General features: G+C 48.6%; 1 protein-coding gene across 1 annotated transcript in view; it reads left to right on the plus strand.

Moving 5' to 3' along the window:
* The window catches only part of WDR36 (WD repeat domain 36), an 804,166-nt gene that overhangs the window by 240,179 nt on the left and 547,258 nt on the right, over positions 1 to 16,729 (plus strand). The window contains exon 7 of the mRNA XM_069625487.1: positions 10,481 to 10,613. Within this exon, the coding sequence (XP_069481588.1) occupies positions 10,481 to 10,613 (133 nt within the window). The remainder of the gene's footprint in view (positions 1 to 10,480; positions 10,614 to 16,729) is intronic.

Raw genomic sequence — 16,729 nt, forward strand, 5'->3', positions numbered from 1 at the left:
TTACTAACGTCACAAAAAATTGGAAAAGAATTAAATATTCTCTACTTGGTTTGTCCCATCCGTATTGTCAATGTCTTATACAGTACGCTGTTTAGATTTAATTTGTTGTGTAAATGAGGCTTATTTTTAATCATTTTAGCCTTCTGATAAATGTGTATATTGATAATGTGGTTTTTGAACCGTTCCTGGTATTTGGCTGTATACATTTATTACAGCATCCATATTTTGTTGTACTGACCGTGCAGCACCAACAACGTGTGTGTGTGTGAAAGTAGGGAAGCTGGTTGTGGAACCTCCTTTTCTATATAATCTGTATTTTAAGGACCATACCATGTTAGGCAGGTTTCTCTTGATGCATTATAAAAGAAGCAGATGGGCATTTAATCCATCAGCAAATCCGAGAATTGTATTTATAGCTCTAGACACACCCGAGAAATAATTGAAGTTTTCCTGGCGTTAGAAAAATAAATCTACCTTTTCACATTGAGTGAAACGGGGTTAATACTTTCTCACTAGGCTGGGAATCAATGTTTGCCCCTTTCTCCATTTTGTGGAGTGTTCTGAAAACCACTTTTGCGTCCTATTGTTGGGAAGGGGGTGGTGATTGTCCCATACCCCCAAGAGCTTTCGGATGAGGCAGAGGCATGGGGGTGTACTGTAGGGGCTCGGGGAGGTTATAGGGGGGCATGGGGGGTGTTGACAGGGGCTATAGTGCGGGGAGTGTAGTGCATGCTTTGGCTTTACAGTATATTGTGAATAAAAAGCCATCTTGGATAATAGCAGTCATTTTGAAATCAAGGCCTTACTCTGCACTGCAGCCAGGACTGCAGGCCTAGACCACAAACATGGAAATAAGTGTATGCATGCAAAAATAGGTTGTATCATAAGCACCAGTGAGACAGGCCAGAGCTGTACAGATTCATAGACCTTTCATTGTCTCATGTTGCCAGCATTTTGTATCCCAGGAGGAATGCGCCCTGCAAGGCCACGAGGGAGTTGAGGGCTCCCTGTGAAAAGCGATCCACGTGGAGGAGGGTACGAGCCTCCGACCTTCCCCCGTTCCAGATCTAAGTAATAGCACCCAGGTGCCCCCCCCCTACCCCCAAGACTCCAGCATTCCAAGACCGACCATAAAGCTGTTAGACACCCCCTCCCCCCAATCGATCAGAAAGCGAGGGCAGGCTGCCTTCACCAAGGGTCACGTGATTTGTGCTGCGAGATGCTGGAAGGGGCAAAACAACAAACAGAAAAGGAGGGTGGAGAGCTTTAGAAGGGCGCCGACGTGTCTTGAATCGAATTGGGGTTTGTCAGTTACAATTACCCCAAATTATCCTCTTAGCCCTTGTGTGAAGTACCAGGTACACATTAGGGTAGAGATAAAGAATGTATTGTTTTTCTTTGTATAATGAGTAAGTCATTGTAGTTACATGTCTCAAGTGAGGGGAGGAGCCCGCATGGAAGAACAGAAGGGGCTGGGACCAATGGCCTGGCATCCCCTATGGAGCAGGTAGCCTATGTATAGGGTCGCGCCAACAAGCCATTCGGAGTTGTAACATATGCAACTTGCGTCGCTGATGGCGATGTGTGCCTTTCTAATGTGGTGGTGGTGTTGCTGAATTTGCCAGAACATTCCGTGGCAGCTGCTGGCGCACCCTTTATTTTTTTGGGGAAATAAACATTGTTAACGCTGCAAGAAGTGTGCTGGGCCTTTTTCCCCTAGTGGGTTGCATTTTTTCTGGTGTGAGCGTTGAGGGGCTTCTCTACACTGTTAATGAACATTCTCAAGCACATAACCAATCATATTGACAATCTTAAACGGACAATCTGGTTACCCTTTTCTACGGGCTGACCACACAGGAGTGTCCACTGACCTAATCCTAAAGTAGCCAATCGGGTGGACACTGCAGACTACCTGGTGATCTCCAATATCACTTATTGTTTTTGCTTACTTGTGTGCTTTTTTAAAAGAAACCGTGGATGAATTTGCACCAAACCACAGAACAATTCTGAATTTGCTCAGACTAAGCTCATCACGAATACTTGACTTGAATCTGTCCAGCTGTTCGGGCTGTAGCTGGTGCGCAGCATCAAGTGCTGTGGAGGAAGAGATGGGAGGCCATAGACATTTGTCTATGGAGAATGAAGGTGAACACATAGGTTTTTGGCATCCTCTCTTAACTTCCCTTCCTTTTGGAAAAGAGTGTACTTTAAAAAAAAGTCTAATTCTTTTGTAACATTTTTGTACTGATTTGCGGACTGGCACCAACATTATAGGCTACCCAGAAGTGCTCTTGTTACGGGAGTACAATGTCACCAGAACCAAAGTGTCGCCGACCCTGTAATTTAGTTACAATCTCAAATGCATTGAGGAGGGCCTCCTTTCTCCCTATCCGCACCACCTGATGCTGCCCATCACCTCTCACCTTCCTGCTACATCATGCAGCCAGTTAATCCACAAACCTGATCCTCACCTGGAGCTTTCCTCACCCATCTCAAGGGTTCTTGTAAGTTATGGTCTGGTCTACCTGATACCTATTCATGAATTCACAAATGTTGATCCTAGCTGTACCTTAAGACAATTTCTGATTTTCTATGCTTTCACCGATTGATTTTTTAAATATATATTTTTTTTTTTACTGAATTTGTGTGCTTTTTGGCAATTTCGAATTTAGGTGTGTATTTCTTTCTTTATTTTATTCATTTATAAAGTGCACCACAGCCCGTGGGCATCGAGGCACTGTTACAGAGTACAGTAGAATGCTTGCAAAATTTCGGGTACAGGTTCTACAAAACCATATACATTGTTTTTACAACTCTACACCCCCTTTTGTACAAGTTTTTCTACTGCACCCGTGTGCTCCCAGGCTGTTCCGATCTTTGCTTTTGCCTGATCTCTGCCTCAAACAGTCTTTTGGCTGCTAGGCCGCCTGGTGAGTTTGTACTCGTGCTGTGCAGTATCTCCTATCCTCCTTCCTCACCTCTCCTCCACACTTACTGCTCTCGCCATCTCCTCCATTTATTCTAACTGCCATACTATCACCTATCCTCCCTATCTCACGAAGTCTGGAATGAAAAAGTTCACAAAAGACATCCTGGCCACTAACCCTGGCCTACCCATCGCAGACACCTATATCAGAGCAACTTCCAGACAGATTGTCACTGATGTCCTCTTTTCTGTCCCATCTCCAGATCTTTGCACTTAAATTATCTCTACTCTCTCTCCTTGCTCATCCTCACCCATTAATGGTGGCATTAGATGGGAGGTACTCTTGGCGGGCTTCTCATCATCGAGGTGTATCATTAATGTCTATTGCAATGGCACTATCATGGTTCATGGTCCTCCGCCCAACCTCCTCCTCTTTGACCTGTGCCTCTCGTCCCAAATTAACTTTTCTATGCCTGCTACTTCTTTTTCCTCTCTGTCCCTACTCCTACTCCAAGTGTACCACGCCCCGGTACCCCTCCTCGGAAAACCTTTAAAGGCAGAGACCTGCTTCATCTTGCCACACTTAATGCTCGCTCCGCTAGCCCAACATTTGGCTGGCATCTGCCTCCTTCTGGAAGACCTTGTCCTCTATATTCTCGCTCTTAGCGAAACGTAGTTCAATGCCAGCTCACTCACTGCTTTTTGACTCCCTTCTCCCCGATGGCTACAAGATCTGTAAGCCCTGCCCTAACCGTGCTGGCAGTGGGGTTGCCCTGATATTCCCAGAGTGAGTCCCTTCTTCCCTTGTACCCACCCAAACTTACTCCTCCTTCGAGAGCCTGGTCTGTAAGCTGATCATCTCTCCTACTTCCTACCTGACCATTGCCAGCATCTATAGGCCATCTGGCTCTAGCTCCCTTTACGTCTCTGAATGGGCTGATTTCTCCTCATCTCTCCTTACATCTACCTCTAAACTCCTTCTCCTGGGTGACTTCAACATCCACCATGACTCCTCTTCCAGTGTCCACTTTCTTCCATGACGTCTGCACCTCGCTCTCCCTCTCCATTCTCCCTCCTGTTCCTACCCATTCAGCTGGATACACTCTCGATGCCTTTATCCACACATCTTTTGCTCTCCGCCCTCTTGCTACCCCGCTCTCCTGGTTAGACCACACCCTCCTCACCTCTCACATGGGTCCTCTCGGTCTGCTGACCGCTACTCCCCCAGTCCTGCCAACATCATTCACGGACATCCGCCCGCTGAAACGAGTGTCGGTAGCTGCCTTCGCATCCACCTTCACCCCCGCCCCCTCTCCTCTCACTGTAGACTCTTCCTCTGACTCTCAGCAACTTCCAGCTTGCCATCACTAACACTCTTGACATTTTTGCCCTAGTCATGAGGATTCGCCTGAAACATGCCTCCAAACGTAACACTTGGTACGTACAACTCTGATCCAGCAGCCCTGAAACGCAAGGTCAGGGCTGTGGAACGGAAATGGCAGACCTCAAGCTCATCTTCTGACAAATTGGCCTGTTGTCTTCTCCAAATGCAATATTGTCTCTCCATGCGTTCTAAGAGGGCCAATATCCATGCTCGCGTCTCTGGAGCATCCAGCAAAACGGCTCAACTCTTTTTAAAATCTGCAAGGAACTAGCCAAGCCTTCTGCAGTCTCCACCTCGCCTCTTCCCTCCCAATATTTCCTCCCAAGCCCTCTGCACTGCACTGCCCATGCACTTCAGTGCAAAAGTCAGGACATACTGCGTACTCGCTCTTCCTCCTTTTCTCCCTAACCCCTGCGATCCCCGTGCCACCCCTGGCCTCTCATCCACCCTCAGCCATTCTCTCCTCCTTCTGTCCTATCACATCGGATGAGGTTACTAGGGTTGTTCACTCTATGAAAGTCACTTCCAAACAGGTCTCCCCTTGTTCTTCCAGAACTATTAAGGATAACATCGGCTTCCTTTCCCCTACACTTGATGATTTTCACTCTCTTGCTACCGGGTCTTTCCCCTCTTCCCTCAAGCACTCCCTTGTGCGCCCCCTCCTGAAAGTCTTCCGCCGACCCCTTGTGCCCAGCTAACTACCTCCCCATCTCCATCACTCCCTTCCTTGGTAAACTTCTGGAGAAGTTGGTCTTTCCCCAACTGACCCAGCATTCGGAGCTCGTTGGCTGCCTACATGACCATCAATCTGGATTCCGAGCAACCAGAGGCATGGAAACCGCTCTCCTGAACATCTGTGAAGAACTGCTTTCATCTCTTGACTTTAACTCATCCACTGTTCTCATTCTACTTGATCTCTTCTCTGCATTTGATATCGCAGCCACTCCATCCTCATAAAATGGCTCCATGATACCCTTGGTATCTCGCAGCGGGCACTGGAATGGCTCACCACCTTACTCACTGACCATCCCTCTCAGGTTATCCTGGGCTTTCTCCTCTCCCACCTCTATCTCCATCTGTGGCGTCCCCCAGGGCTACAACCTTTCACCCTGGCTCTTTAACGTCTATCTTGCACTGCTTGCTCACCTCATTTCCACTTTCTCCCCTCACTTGCAGTGTTATGCAGATGACACCCAACACTTCTTCAAACTTCCCTCTGACCCTTTCGCTAACTCATCTGCTGTTCCGGATTGCCTCTCTGCTATCCAGTCCTGGTGTGCCTCTAATGATATCTGCCTCAATGCCAGCAAGCCTGAGATCCTTCCTATTGGGACTCCTGCTCCCTTTTTCCTCCCTCCACTCTGGCCACCCTTTATGGGCTCTCCCCTTCACCTGAAGCTAGAAACCTTGCAGTTGTCTTCGACTCTTCTCTCTCTTTCCTCCCGCACATCCAGGGCCTTGCCAAGAATGCCAAATTTGAACTCCACCTCATCAGAGGTATCCTTCCCTTCCTCACTTTTCCCCAGAAGCTCAAAGTCTCTAGAGCTCTGGTACTCTTAGCTTGATTATTGCAACAGCCTCTTCCTTAATCTACCAACTTCCTCTCTCCGCCCCCTCCAGTTTATCCAGAATAGCGCTGCAAGACATATCCTTGGCCTCAAGCCAGGGGACCATATCTCTCCAGCTCTACAATCGCTCCACTGGCTCCCGGTTGCTGCAAGGATCAAATTCAAATCCCTCTGCATCATCAAGAAGGCTGTCCGGGGACAGGGCCCACGCCATCTACAACTTGCTCTCATCAAATACTATCGCTTTTTACGTTCCTCTGGCTCCAACTCTGTGTGTCAAGTGCTTCTCTAAACAGCGAGCTGGTGAGAATTCGCTTTTCTCAGATTGTTCCCTCCTCTGAACAACCTCCCTCTTCCTCTCCTTAAATTCCGAAAACTCCTCAAGACCTTCCACTTCACCTCCTGCTTACCACTCTCCCTCCCGTGCTAAACCCCACAGTCGCTGAGATTGCTGGTCTGGACATCCTTATGTGTCCTCCTGGGTCCTGGCCTTCAGTCAAACCGCCCTCAGCCTGCACCCTCCCCCAGCACTTGCCCTGGCACCCACTGGCCTGTCCTGTCCCACAGGCCGGCACTTATTGTATTGGCAGGTGACCACTCTTCTAGTGATCTTGATCTCTCCCTGGCACTTACCTGTTGCTTGCACCTGGTCTCTGGCACTTCCCACCTGTGTGGAACCACCAGCACTTCCCCCTTCCCACGCCCCTTCTCTCACTCTGCACTTGCACGATCCGAACGTTCACAAGGCCTAGTAGGACCACCTCTGTCTCTGTTCATCATTATTTTATTTGCCTTGTTTGCCCTGTTCCCTCCCCTTTGCCCTTTGGACGCTTTGAAACACATTTTCTTGATGTATAAACTCCTTACAAATGCACAATAAATAAATTGCAATTACATGATTACATTTGATTGAAATCTTTTGGAGTTGGCATAGTTTGCATTGTATTTACACATAACTTAACCTGGCAAGTAATTGGCTTTAGCATATTGAATTTGTTCAGAATTTTAATAGGATAATTCTGGATTAATGTATATTTATTTGTATTCATTTTATTTTATAACCAACATAAAAGTTAGACTTATGCAATGAACATCACAATATACAATCCATCTTCTCCCCCCTAACCCCCCCCCCCGGTCATGAATTCTCAGAAATGTGCTAATTCCCTTCTACCTTAGAGACCCCCAGCTCTTTTTGCTGGACTTTAGGACTTTTCATTTCTTACCTGGAGAGAATGAGGCCTTTTTCCCCACTCTCGTATTTTTCTGTGATTTGGACTGTGTGTTTCTTTTGACTTTGGAGTCTGGAAAACTCCATAGGCATCATCTTTACATTGCGAGACACATAACCTTCAGTGCAGTGACACAGGGAAGTCTCTTAGATTTCCCAAAGGTTTAAAAACCTTCTTTTGGTGAAACTACTGTTTCCAAGAGCAGTAAAATGAAATTGACTACTTATATTTTGTAACTTTCTATATCCAGCACACACTATCTTACAAAAGGGTGCTGGAGGGGTTACTTAGTATCTCCTTTGTCTAGTTTCTATTGTAACATTTTTGTTACCCTTTCTACAATTAATGGCTGGTGGCAGTGGTTTACTTTTTCCTACCATTGTGTGTTTTTACCGTGGGCTGCAATTGCAGCTGCAGTAAGGCACCCATGGGGGCCCATTTTGTCAAAATGACCCCAGTCTTCTTTTTTCACCATTTTTTGTTGGAAAGGTCCTTCTTGAGATTCACGCTGCGCGCCAAACCAGGTTTGATCACTTTTATTTTGTCTTTGGCGGGATTCACTGGTGAAGCCCACCTCTGACCCCAATGTGTCTGGCAGGGCGGGAAGTGAGGGAGGTACCCGAAACTCCCTGTGCTTAATCGCCTTGGTTACAGGCATGCACCCAAAGTTGATTGGCTGGCTGGCTGTCCTTGGAGGGCAGCCACCCTGCTCGGAGTGACAGCTAGGCTGCGAATGAATGGGAGAAACCTGCATAAAAGGCAAGGCTTTTTGCTTGGAAGGCAGAGTCGACCACTGGACGAAGGAATCCGAAGAAGAACTTGGAAGAAGCGCTTGCTGCAACCCCTGGACCTTTGGTTTGCCCTGGTGAAGCCCTGCTGCATTGCTGAAGCTCTGAATTCGCCTCGACTAGAGAAGCCCTGCAATGGAGGATTTCTCCCATTGGGTTGGTGGAACCAGTCACCCCAAAGGCAAACTCGTCTGGACATCCTCTCGGAGCTGGCTGTACTTCCATTGCTGCTGCAGGAACTGATTGCCAGGGAGTGGACCACCAGATCGAGTGCATCGTTTTTAAGTCGGACCTGAGCTACAGGAAGATCCTCCGGACCCAGTTTTCTTCAAACCAAATGTACTGTAAAACTAAGGGGGTTTACCTTTTTTTGTGTAGCCTTGCTAGCTCTCAGTTGAGACTTGTCTTGGTTGCCTTTGCAGAGTTGCTTGCAGCTTTGCCCCTCACAAGCCTCCCAGCTTGTGGCCCTACAGTGATTTCATTTTCTACAAAGATTTCTAAAACATTGTGCAAGACTTTTTACCTAACTGCAAGAAGTGCTTCAGCTCACCTAGACTTTTGCTCAACTAACATTGGCTGTCCTGGCTCCCTGAAAGATTCTTCTTACCTATGACTTTGTGCTTTAACTATTCCCCAGGAAAGGGTTAATTAATGTACTTTGCTTTGGAGGGTTCAAAAAATACTGAACTTTTATTTAGAATATTTGTTAACCATTGTTTTCTTTCCCCCACTTTTCCTTTTGACACTAAACTCAGTATTGCTCTACTTGTACTAGCCATATATCAATGTCGATAGTGTCCTAGTTAAGTCACCTCAGGGTGTAGGAAGTGTCTGTGTGCCATCCCAAATGGATATCTACTGATTTATTGAAACTGAGTGTGTGTAGTTTTATATATTATTGTCTTACATATATTTGCTCCCTTCTAAAGAAGTCTTATTCAACTGATTGTTAAATTAATAAATAGTTGTTTAATCAAAAAACTTGGGAGTTAGTGTTTATTTGGATACTTGTCACTGTGAATCTCTTTGTAATAACCCTACAGCTGACATTGACCCCTCTTGAGATAAGCCTGGCTGCTCAGTCACTCTACCAACTTGTGTAGTAACTACGTATACCAAAGGTTGGGTTAGCTATTTCCAAGAGGACATGGTTGGTGCAGTCTGACAGGGTACTGCATGCAGTATTGCTTAACATCCCCCCCCCCCCCCCCCTCCCCAAGCCTATGCGCCTACTTTGCTATATAACTGTACATTGGACTATCCTGGGCTAATATATTGTCTCTACTCAGCCTCTTGTAACTGCAACGTTTTCCCTATTTGTGTTTCCGTGTGTGCCACGGCCATCACTTCCTGCACCATCTGCTTACATGAATCTAAATCCGCATTTTGTTCTTCTTGGTTACGGATAATTCTGGATTATATGTACAAAATAATTGCCTTCTAAAATGCACCGAAATTGCAAGATTACGGTTGATATACATCAATGGCCGTGCAGGTTTTGTTTACAAAAAGATGTACACTTATAAATCTGACTTTGACAGATTGCATTTGAAGCTTACACTGAGGAGAAAACTCTCCACAGGAGGTGCGAACAGAGAAAGGAGCAGGGCTAGATAGATGTTAAGGGAGGAAGACGAGAAATAGGTGAATAAGGAATGCTTCTGGCTAATGGGGGTGGGGGAGGTTAGAGGCTTAGAAGGATGATAATAAATTAGGCCACATGCCCGGCCTCTCTTTGGGCGCTTAGTCAAGCCTATCCAGCCACCCAAGTCCTAGACCGGCAAAAACACACACATGCATCTCCTAATCTAAACTCTTTAGAACTTCCCAGCACATTGACTACGGTCATCGAGGGTGTTCCAACTGGAACAAAGCGCATTGAGGCCACACAAGTGGGGAAAGAGCGCCATCTAAATAACCAAATACAATATTTACAATTGCACAAAGGTACAATATGGAGAGGAGATTTTCTTAGGTGTTGACAGGCAAGTGGGACGCTATGCTGTCTGAAAGGAGAGCTGTGGAGCAGTGCCATTGCAGCCTGTCCAGAGGGTGGGAGCGACAGCCACTGGTAGTTTTGAAACCAACTGGTCAACCTCTCTCCCGGCTGAGAGAAGGGAGGAGGGATGGGCATGGCATGACCTCAAGCAGTAAGTGTAGAATTAAAATGCATGTAGCGGAAGCTGTTATTCAGCAGAGGTGTTATGTTGAAACCCTGCAAACCGTGGCGTGCAGCCGATCTGGAACCCTGTTTGTTCTGTTCAACAAGGGTGTAGCGGCTTTGTCTGGGCTTTGGTGTTTGGTAGGGGAGGTGTGCGGTATCGAAAGTGAGGAACTTAAGTACTACAATTCTTCCTAATGAACTATTGGGGAAGGAATATTATTGCATGTGAGGTTCAAAGATTTTAAATTGAGCCCGGGGCTGACATGAAAGTTTAACATGTACTGTGTTTTGGAACAGAGAGGCAGGAACATAATGGTTTTTGTTAAAGAAAATTAACATGGATAATACAGACATAAATGTTAGAAAAATATTGTAATAGTGGCATTCTTAATATTTTTATGTGTACCTTTCTTTTTAGGCTCCCGCAGTGGATGTTGTAGCAGTGGGCCTAGTTTCTGGTCAAATCATAGTACATAATATCAAGTTTGATGAAACGTTAATGAAATTTCAGCAGGACTGGGGCCCAATTACATCGATTAGTTTCCGCACAGGTATTGCTCTACATTGTTGCTTTTCTTTAAAGTCTTATTTTAATGAACATGTACATTGCGTATAATTCAATTTTCCTTGAGTCAATCTTGTCCCCCTAATAACACACATGAGGTGGCTTAGCAGACAGGTTTTAAAGAATGGGCACCTTTCAATGTCCACTTTTCAGTTTGTGCCTCTCAACAGATAGGGTACAGGTTCCTGGAGAGAATGAATTAACAATGTGTGACCAAAGAGACTCTTACTCAAGTTTATATGTAATATTGCCTTTATCTTTTGTATATATTGCTACGTAATTACAATGATTAGTAGAATGAATTTGTATCACAGGCATATTCATAAACCGTGTTTCGAGGGGATTGGGTCCTCCGACGTATTCCATATCTATGACCGTAATCACCACAGCTGTGCTGCTTCGGAAGATTTTCGGCATCCTGGCCCTGCGTCGATGACGTCAATACGTTGTCCCCGAGGGCCTCCGTCGAGCCAACGTCACCGGAAGTTATAAGTAGGACGCACAATGCCCGTAGCCTCAGTTCTGTTTTTTCCGCGAACGTATTCGCTTCGGAGATCTCGGCGCACCTCGGTTCTACTGAATCCTGTTCTTTCTGTTCTTCGAACCTGTTCGTTTGTGTATTGAAGATGTCTTCGGCTTCTTCCACCCCGCGGTCGGGTTTTAAGAAGTGTCGGGTGTGCGGGTCCAAGATGTCGTTGACGGACACGCACAAAGCTTGCCTCTGGTGCCTCGGGGAGAACCACGATAACGGATGACTGTGTCGACTGCCAGTCGCTTACATCGAAGGCCTTGCGGGAGCTTAAGAAGAAGCTGTCGGTGTGTAAGGTGGCCAAGCCCTGGAAGTCACGATCCACTGGACTTTCGACGGATGATTCGAGGGGCGACTCTCTGCATTGTCGTGAGTCCGGAGGGTCTCGGTCCAGGAGTCGGTCTCACCATTCCTCTGCCTCTTCGAGGCAATCACAGAAGCGCCGTCACAGGTCACCTTCCCAGTCCTCATCCGAGGACTCCGCCCGTTGGCGGGTTGCTTGTCCCAACAAGGATTCCACTCGTGAGGAATGGGATTCCTTCCGAAAGGAGATGGTGATTTTTCAATTGCAGGGCTCCGGTCCGTCCGTGCCGTCTAAGGACGCCAGCCATGACCGTGCTAGAGACACCGCTCATCCGCCTTCGGGCTCGAGCAGTCGTCGCGACCACCAGGTGCCTTCGAGGTCCCGGTCGGAAGAGGTTGTTAGCTCTAGATATGCCCGTTCCAGGTCCCGGTCCTCGACGCACTCGAGACCACGTGAGCCTGTGAGGTCTTCGAGGAAGACATCAAGGTCGTCGAGGGACTCTCTCGAGGCTCCGCCTCCGAGGAAGTCGTCGACGCCTTCGGTGCACAGGCTGTCGAAGGACACGCTTGGGGCTCCGCCCTCGAGGCCTGTGTCGACGCCGTTGAAGTTGTCGGCGCCTCGCTCGACGCCGATTCCGTCAACGCCTTTCGAGGCTGCTTTGTCGGAGATACCCCGTGGCATTTTGGAACCCCCCAGAAAGGCTCTGGCCAAGGCTAAGCATGTCTTTGTCCCTTTTTTCTGTGCCCTCTTTCCACCCTCTGGATTTAATTTCTGAGGTGGATGAGGGATCTGAGGAAGGTTTGGTGCCGGAGGAGGTGCCTGACGAGATTTTGTCTGGTCACAGCCAGATTTAAGACCTGCGTCAGTCACTGCACGACGCAAGTGGTCTGGACACCTCTCTGGTTCTGTCGGCCTGAGCCTGGCACCCATGCCGAGTCCTCGTACCGGCGCCTTATGTCGAGGGTCACAGAATACTTGGGGTGGTCAGCGCCACCTGTGGATTTTCTGCAGGATGACCTGACGGACATCCTTGACCAAGGTCCTCCAACTGACCCGGTACTGCCATTCCATATGGCTTTGCAAAGAAGGGTGGCTTCAGCTTGGACTGCTCCGGAGAGTCTCCCGGCAGTGAGCAAGTCTTTGCCGTGAAAATACCGCCCAGCCAGTAGTGACCCCTGCTACTTGACCACGCACCCCACTGCGGAGAACTTGGTGGTGCAGGCGGCCACGGCCCCAGCAAAGCAGGTTACGTACCCTACCATCCCTCCTGATAGGGACGACAAGCGTTTTGATGGCTGGGCGAAGAAAGTGTTTTCTTCAGGGGGTATGGCTTTACAGGCAGCCAACTCTGTGTGTGCCTTGTCACGTTTCACGCACACTGTGGAACTGTATTTCCTTGGCGGCTGAACATATTCCCGAAGGGGAGGAATGGGATGATTTTCTTGCTATTGTACAGGATGGCAAGGATGCCATGTGTGAGACCGTTCAGTCGGATTTGAACATGGCAGATTGTGTCAGCCGGTCCATGGAGGTGAGCACCATAATACGCAGGATTGCGTGGTTGCTGAAGTCGGTGTTTGCTCCTGATGTGTAGGCCCAGCTCCTCAACATGCCCTTTGATGGTGAACATCTTTTTGGCAGCGAGGCTGACGAGAGCCTTTAGAGGTTGCAGACCTCAAAAGCTGCAGCAAAGTCGTTGAGCGCTGCAGTTCGCCAACCTCTGCCTTTTTGTTCTAGGGGACAGCAATGGAGGGGAGGTTCCTTTCGTTATTACTCATCCTTTAGAAAATCGAGGGGAGCTGTGAGTCAAAGGGGCCACCGTAGGAGTGCCAGAGGTGGAAAACAGGGTAGTCGAGGTGCCAAGGCCGCTCGGGCAGTTGCCTCTTTGCCCTCAGGCGCTGCCGCAGCCTCTTCAGCTCAGTCATGAGGCCATGTCCAATGGTTCGCCGGTTGGGGGAAAGGCTGGCGCAGCATCTTGTAGAGTGGTGTGCCATTACTTCAGATGTGAGTTCTGGAGATCTTAGCCCACGGTTACTGTCTTCCTTTCTGGCAGAGGCCTCACGACAATCCACCAGGGAATCTCTCTTTGAAGAGTCCCGATCCGCTGCTTGTGCAGGAAATTCAATCCCTGCTGGAGAAAGGCGCCATAGAACGGGTGCCTGTGGCGGAGAGGAACAAGGGATGGTATTCGCCTTATTTTTTTATTTCAAAGAAACTGAGGATTGAGTCCCATCATGGACTTGCGCGGTTTGAACAAGCTCCTCAGGAAGGACAAGTTCAAGATGGTTACTCTTTCTAAAGTCCTCCAGGCCCTTCAACTTCAGGACTGGTTGGTGTCTCTCGACCTCAAGGACTCTTATTTTCATGTGCCGATCCATCCAAAGCACAAGAAGTACCTGAGGTTTGCTGTTGGCGACTCACACTTTCAGTTTCAGGTCCTGCTGTTCGGATTGACCTTCGCCCCGAGGGTATTCACCAAGCTCATGGTGGTGGCGGCAGCGTATCTCAGGAAAGGGGGGGATTCACGTCTACCCCTACCTGGACGATTGGTTGATCAGGGCGCCCTCTCCAGAGCAAGTCCTCGATCATCTGTCCGTCACCTGCCACTCCCTTCACAAGCTGGGCTTCTCCCTCAACTTAAAGAAGTCCCATTTGACGCCAGCCCAGCGGCTCCAGTACATCAGAGCAGTGCTCGACACATCCCTGGGGCAGTGTTTTCCTCCCCAGGCGAGGGCGCATCGCATTCAGCAGATGGTGCACAAGTTTCAACACGCCCCGAGTGTCCCGGTGTTCGAGTTCTTGAGGTTGCTCGGCCTGATGGTATCCTGCATTCTTCTGGTGCCAGAGGCCAGGTTGCGGATGAAATCTCTGCAGTGAGCCCTCAAGATGCAGTGGTCGCAGTCCTCCGGCGGATGTCAGAACCCATTCATGTGCCGCCCTCGGTCGCCCAGGACCTTCTGTGGTGGGCCGTCGAAGGCAATCTGTTGAAGGGGGCTCCATTTTGGCTAACCTGGCCAGAGGTGACGATCGTGACGGACGCATCCCTCACTGGATGGGGAGCTCATGCCAACGAGTTGACTGTCAGCGGTCGTTAGTCTCCGTCGGAGTCCAGACTCCATATCAATCTGTTGGAGCTGAGGGCCGTCAGTCTGCCGACTGTGCAAGGAAAGAATGTCCTGATTCTGACGGACAACAGTGGCCATGCACTACGTCAACATAAAGGGGGTGGCAGGGTCACTTCCTCTGTGCAGGGAGGCGATGCAGCTCTGGTTCTGAGCCATCCAGCAGGAAGTTTTGATCTCGGCAGTTCATCTGGCCGGAGACGAAAACGAGACGACGGACGCTCTGAGCAGGCAGAGCGCAATCTTTCACAAGTGGGAGCTGGATCAGGAGATTCTCTTGGAGAGCATCGCCCTTTCGGGGACCCCTCAGGTGGATCTCTTCGCCTCCAGTGTCAACCGGAAGTGCGAAAGGTTCTGCTTGAGGGAATTTCCTCCAAAAGGAGCCTTAGGAGATGCGTTTGTGGTCGAGTTGTCCTTCCCACTGCTGTAAGAGTTTCCTCCAGTCCCCGTCATCCCGCAAGTGCTGTGGAGGTTACGGAGGTTCGGTTCCCACATGATCCTCATTGCTACGGCTTGAGCTCGGAGGACGTGGTACCCGGACCTTCTCGACTTGTCCATCTGCCCTCCACGTCGTCTTCCCTACCGAGACGACCTGCTCTCACGGGAGGGGGGGTCAGGTTCTCCATCCAGAGGTCAGATCCCTCAACCTTCACGCTTGGCTTTTGAAAGGTTGAGGTTTAAGGATTGGGACCTCCCTGAAGATGTGATGGAGGTGTTGCTTTTGGCCAGACGGCCGGCAACAAAGTCCCTGTACCGCTGCCGTTGGAGAAAGTTCTGCGACTGGTGCAGGGTTAAGAATGTGGATCCTTTTTCATGTGACATTCCTGTGGTTCTGTCTTTTTTGCTTTCATTGGCCCACAGGGGCCTGCAAATGGGTACTGTTAAAGGTTACCTGGCGGCACTGTCTATATTTAAGCACTCGTCTGAGCAGTGTTCTTATTTAAAAATTCCTTTAATTTCTCAGTTTTCAAAGGACTCACTAATGTGTTTCCGCCGTCAGCTTTCCAGGTGCCTGGTTGGGATTTGAACATTGTTCTGAAATTCCTTATGGGTGCTCCGTTTCAGCCTTTACATTCTTGTCCTTTGAGGCTGTTAACCCTTAAAACTGTATTTTTAGTTGCGGTCACTTCCGCTTGCAGAGTGAGTGAGTTGCAGGCTTTTTCAGTTAAACCACGCTTCACTGTGTTTCATAAGGACAAGAGTTCGTCCTTCCTTTCTTCCGAAGGTGGTGTCAGAATTTCATTTAAGCCAGAAGGTTGTTCTTCCGGCATTTTATCCTCCTCCACATCCTCGTAAGGAAGAGGAAAGGCTCCATAGGTTGGATCCTAGGAGTGCTTTAAGTTTCTACATTTCTCTCATGTCCTGGGTCAGAGTGGACGATCAGCTCTTTATTGGTTACGCTGGAAGGCGTTTGGGACAAGCTGTTACTAAGCAGACTTTGTCCAGATGGATTATCTTGGCAATTTCTGAATGTTACCGCTTGGCGGGTAAGGACCCTCCGGTAGGCTTACGGGCCCATTTTACTAGGGGTATGGCTGCCTCTACTGCCCTGCAGAGGGGTGTTCCTATTCGTAACATCTGTGAAGCAGCCACATGGGCTTCGGTCCATACTTTTGTCTGACACTACTCCCTCGATTCTATCCATGGGCAGGATATGGCCTTTGGCAAGGCGGTCCTTTACTCTGCATTTGATTGGGCATTCTAAATTTCTATATTCTAAATTCTTTTTCCCTCCTCCATACATTGGTACTGCTTTGGGAGTCTGTCATAGATATGGAATACATCGGAGGACCCAATCCCCTCGAAGAACAAGTTACTCTCTTCCCTGGTAACGTTCTTTCGAAGGGATGGTCCGACGACTTATTCCATATCGCTCCCTCCCTACCTGCCCCGCTACAGAATTTCTTATGCGATTGCAGCTTACGTTTCCGCAAGGCTTTCTGTGGTCATACTGGCAGTGGTTTGGTGCCACACGTTCTGGGGAAAAAACTACAACTGAGGCTACGGGCGTTGTGCGTCCTACTTGTAACATCCGGTGACGTCGGTTCAACGGAGGCCCTCGGGGACAGCATATCGACGTCATCGTCGCCGAAAATATTCCGAAGCAGCACAGCTGTGGTGATTAGTGTTATGGATATGGAATACGT

This window comes from Ambystoma mexicanum, chromosome 6p, assembly GCF_040938575.1.
Source record: "Ambystoma mexicanum isolate Mex_15411 chromosome 6p, UKY_AmexF1_1, whole genome shotgun sequence".
NCBI lineage: Eukaryota > Metazoa > Chordata > Amphibia > Caudata > Ambystomatidae > Ambystoma > Ambystoma mexicanum.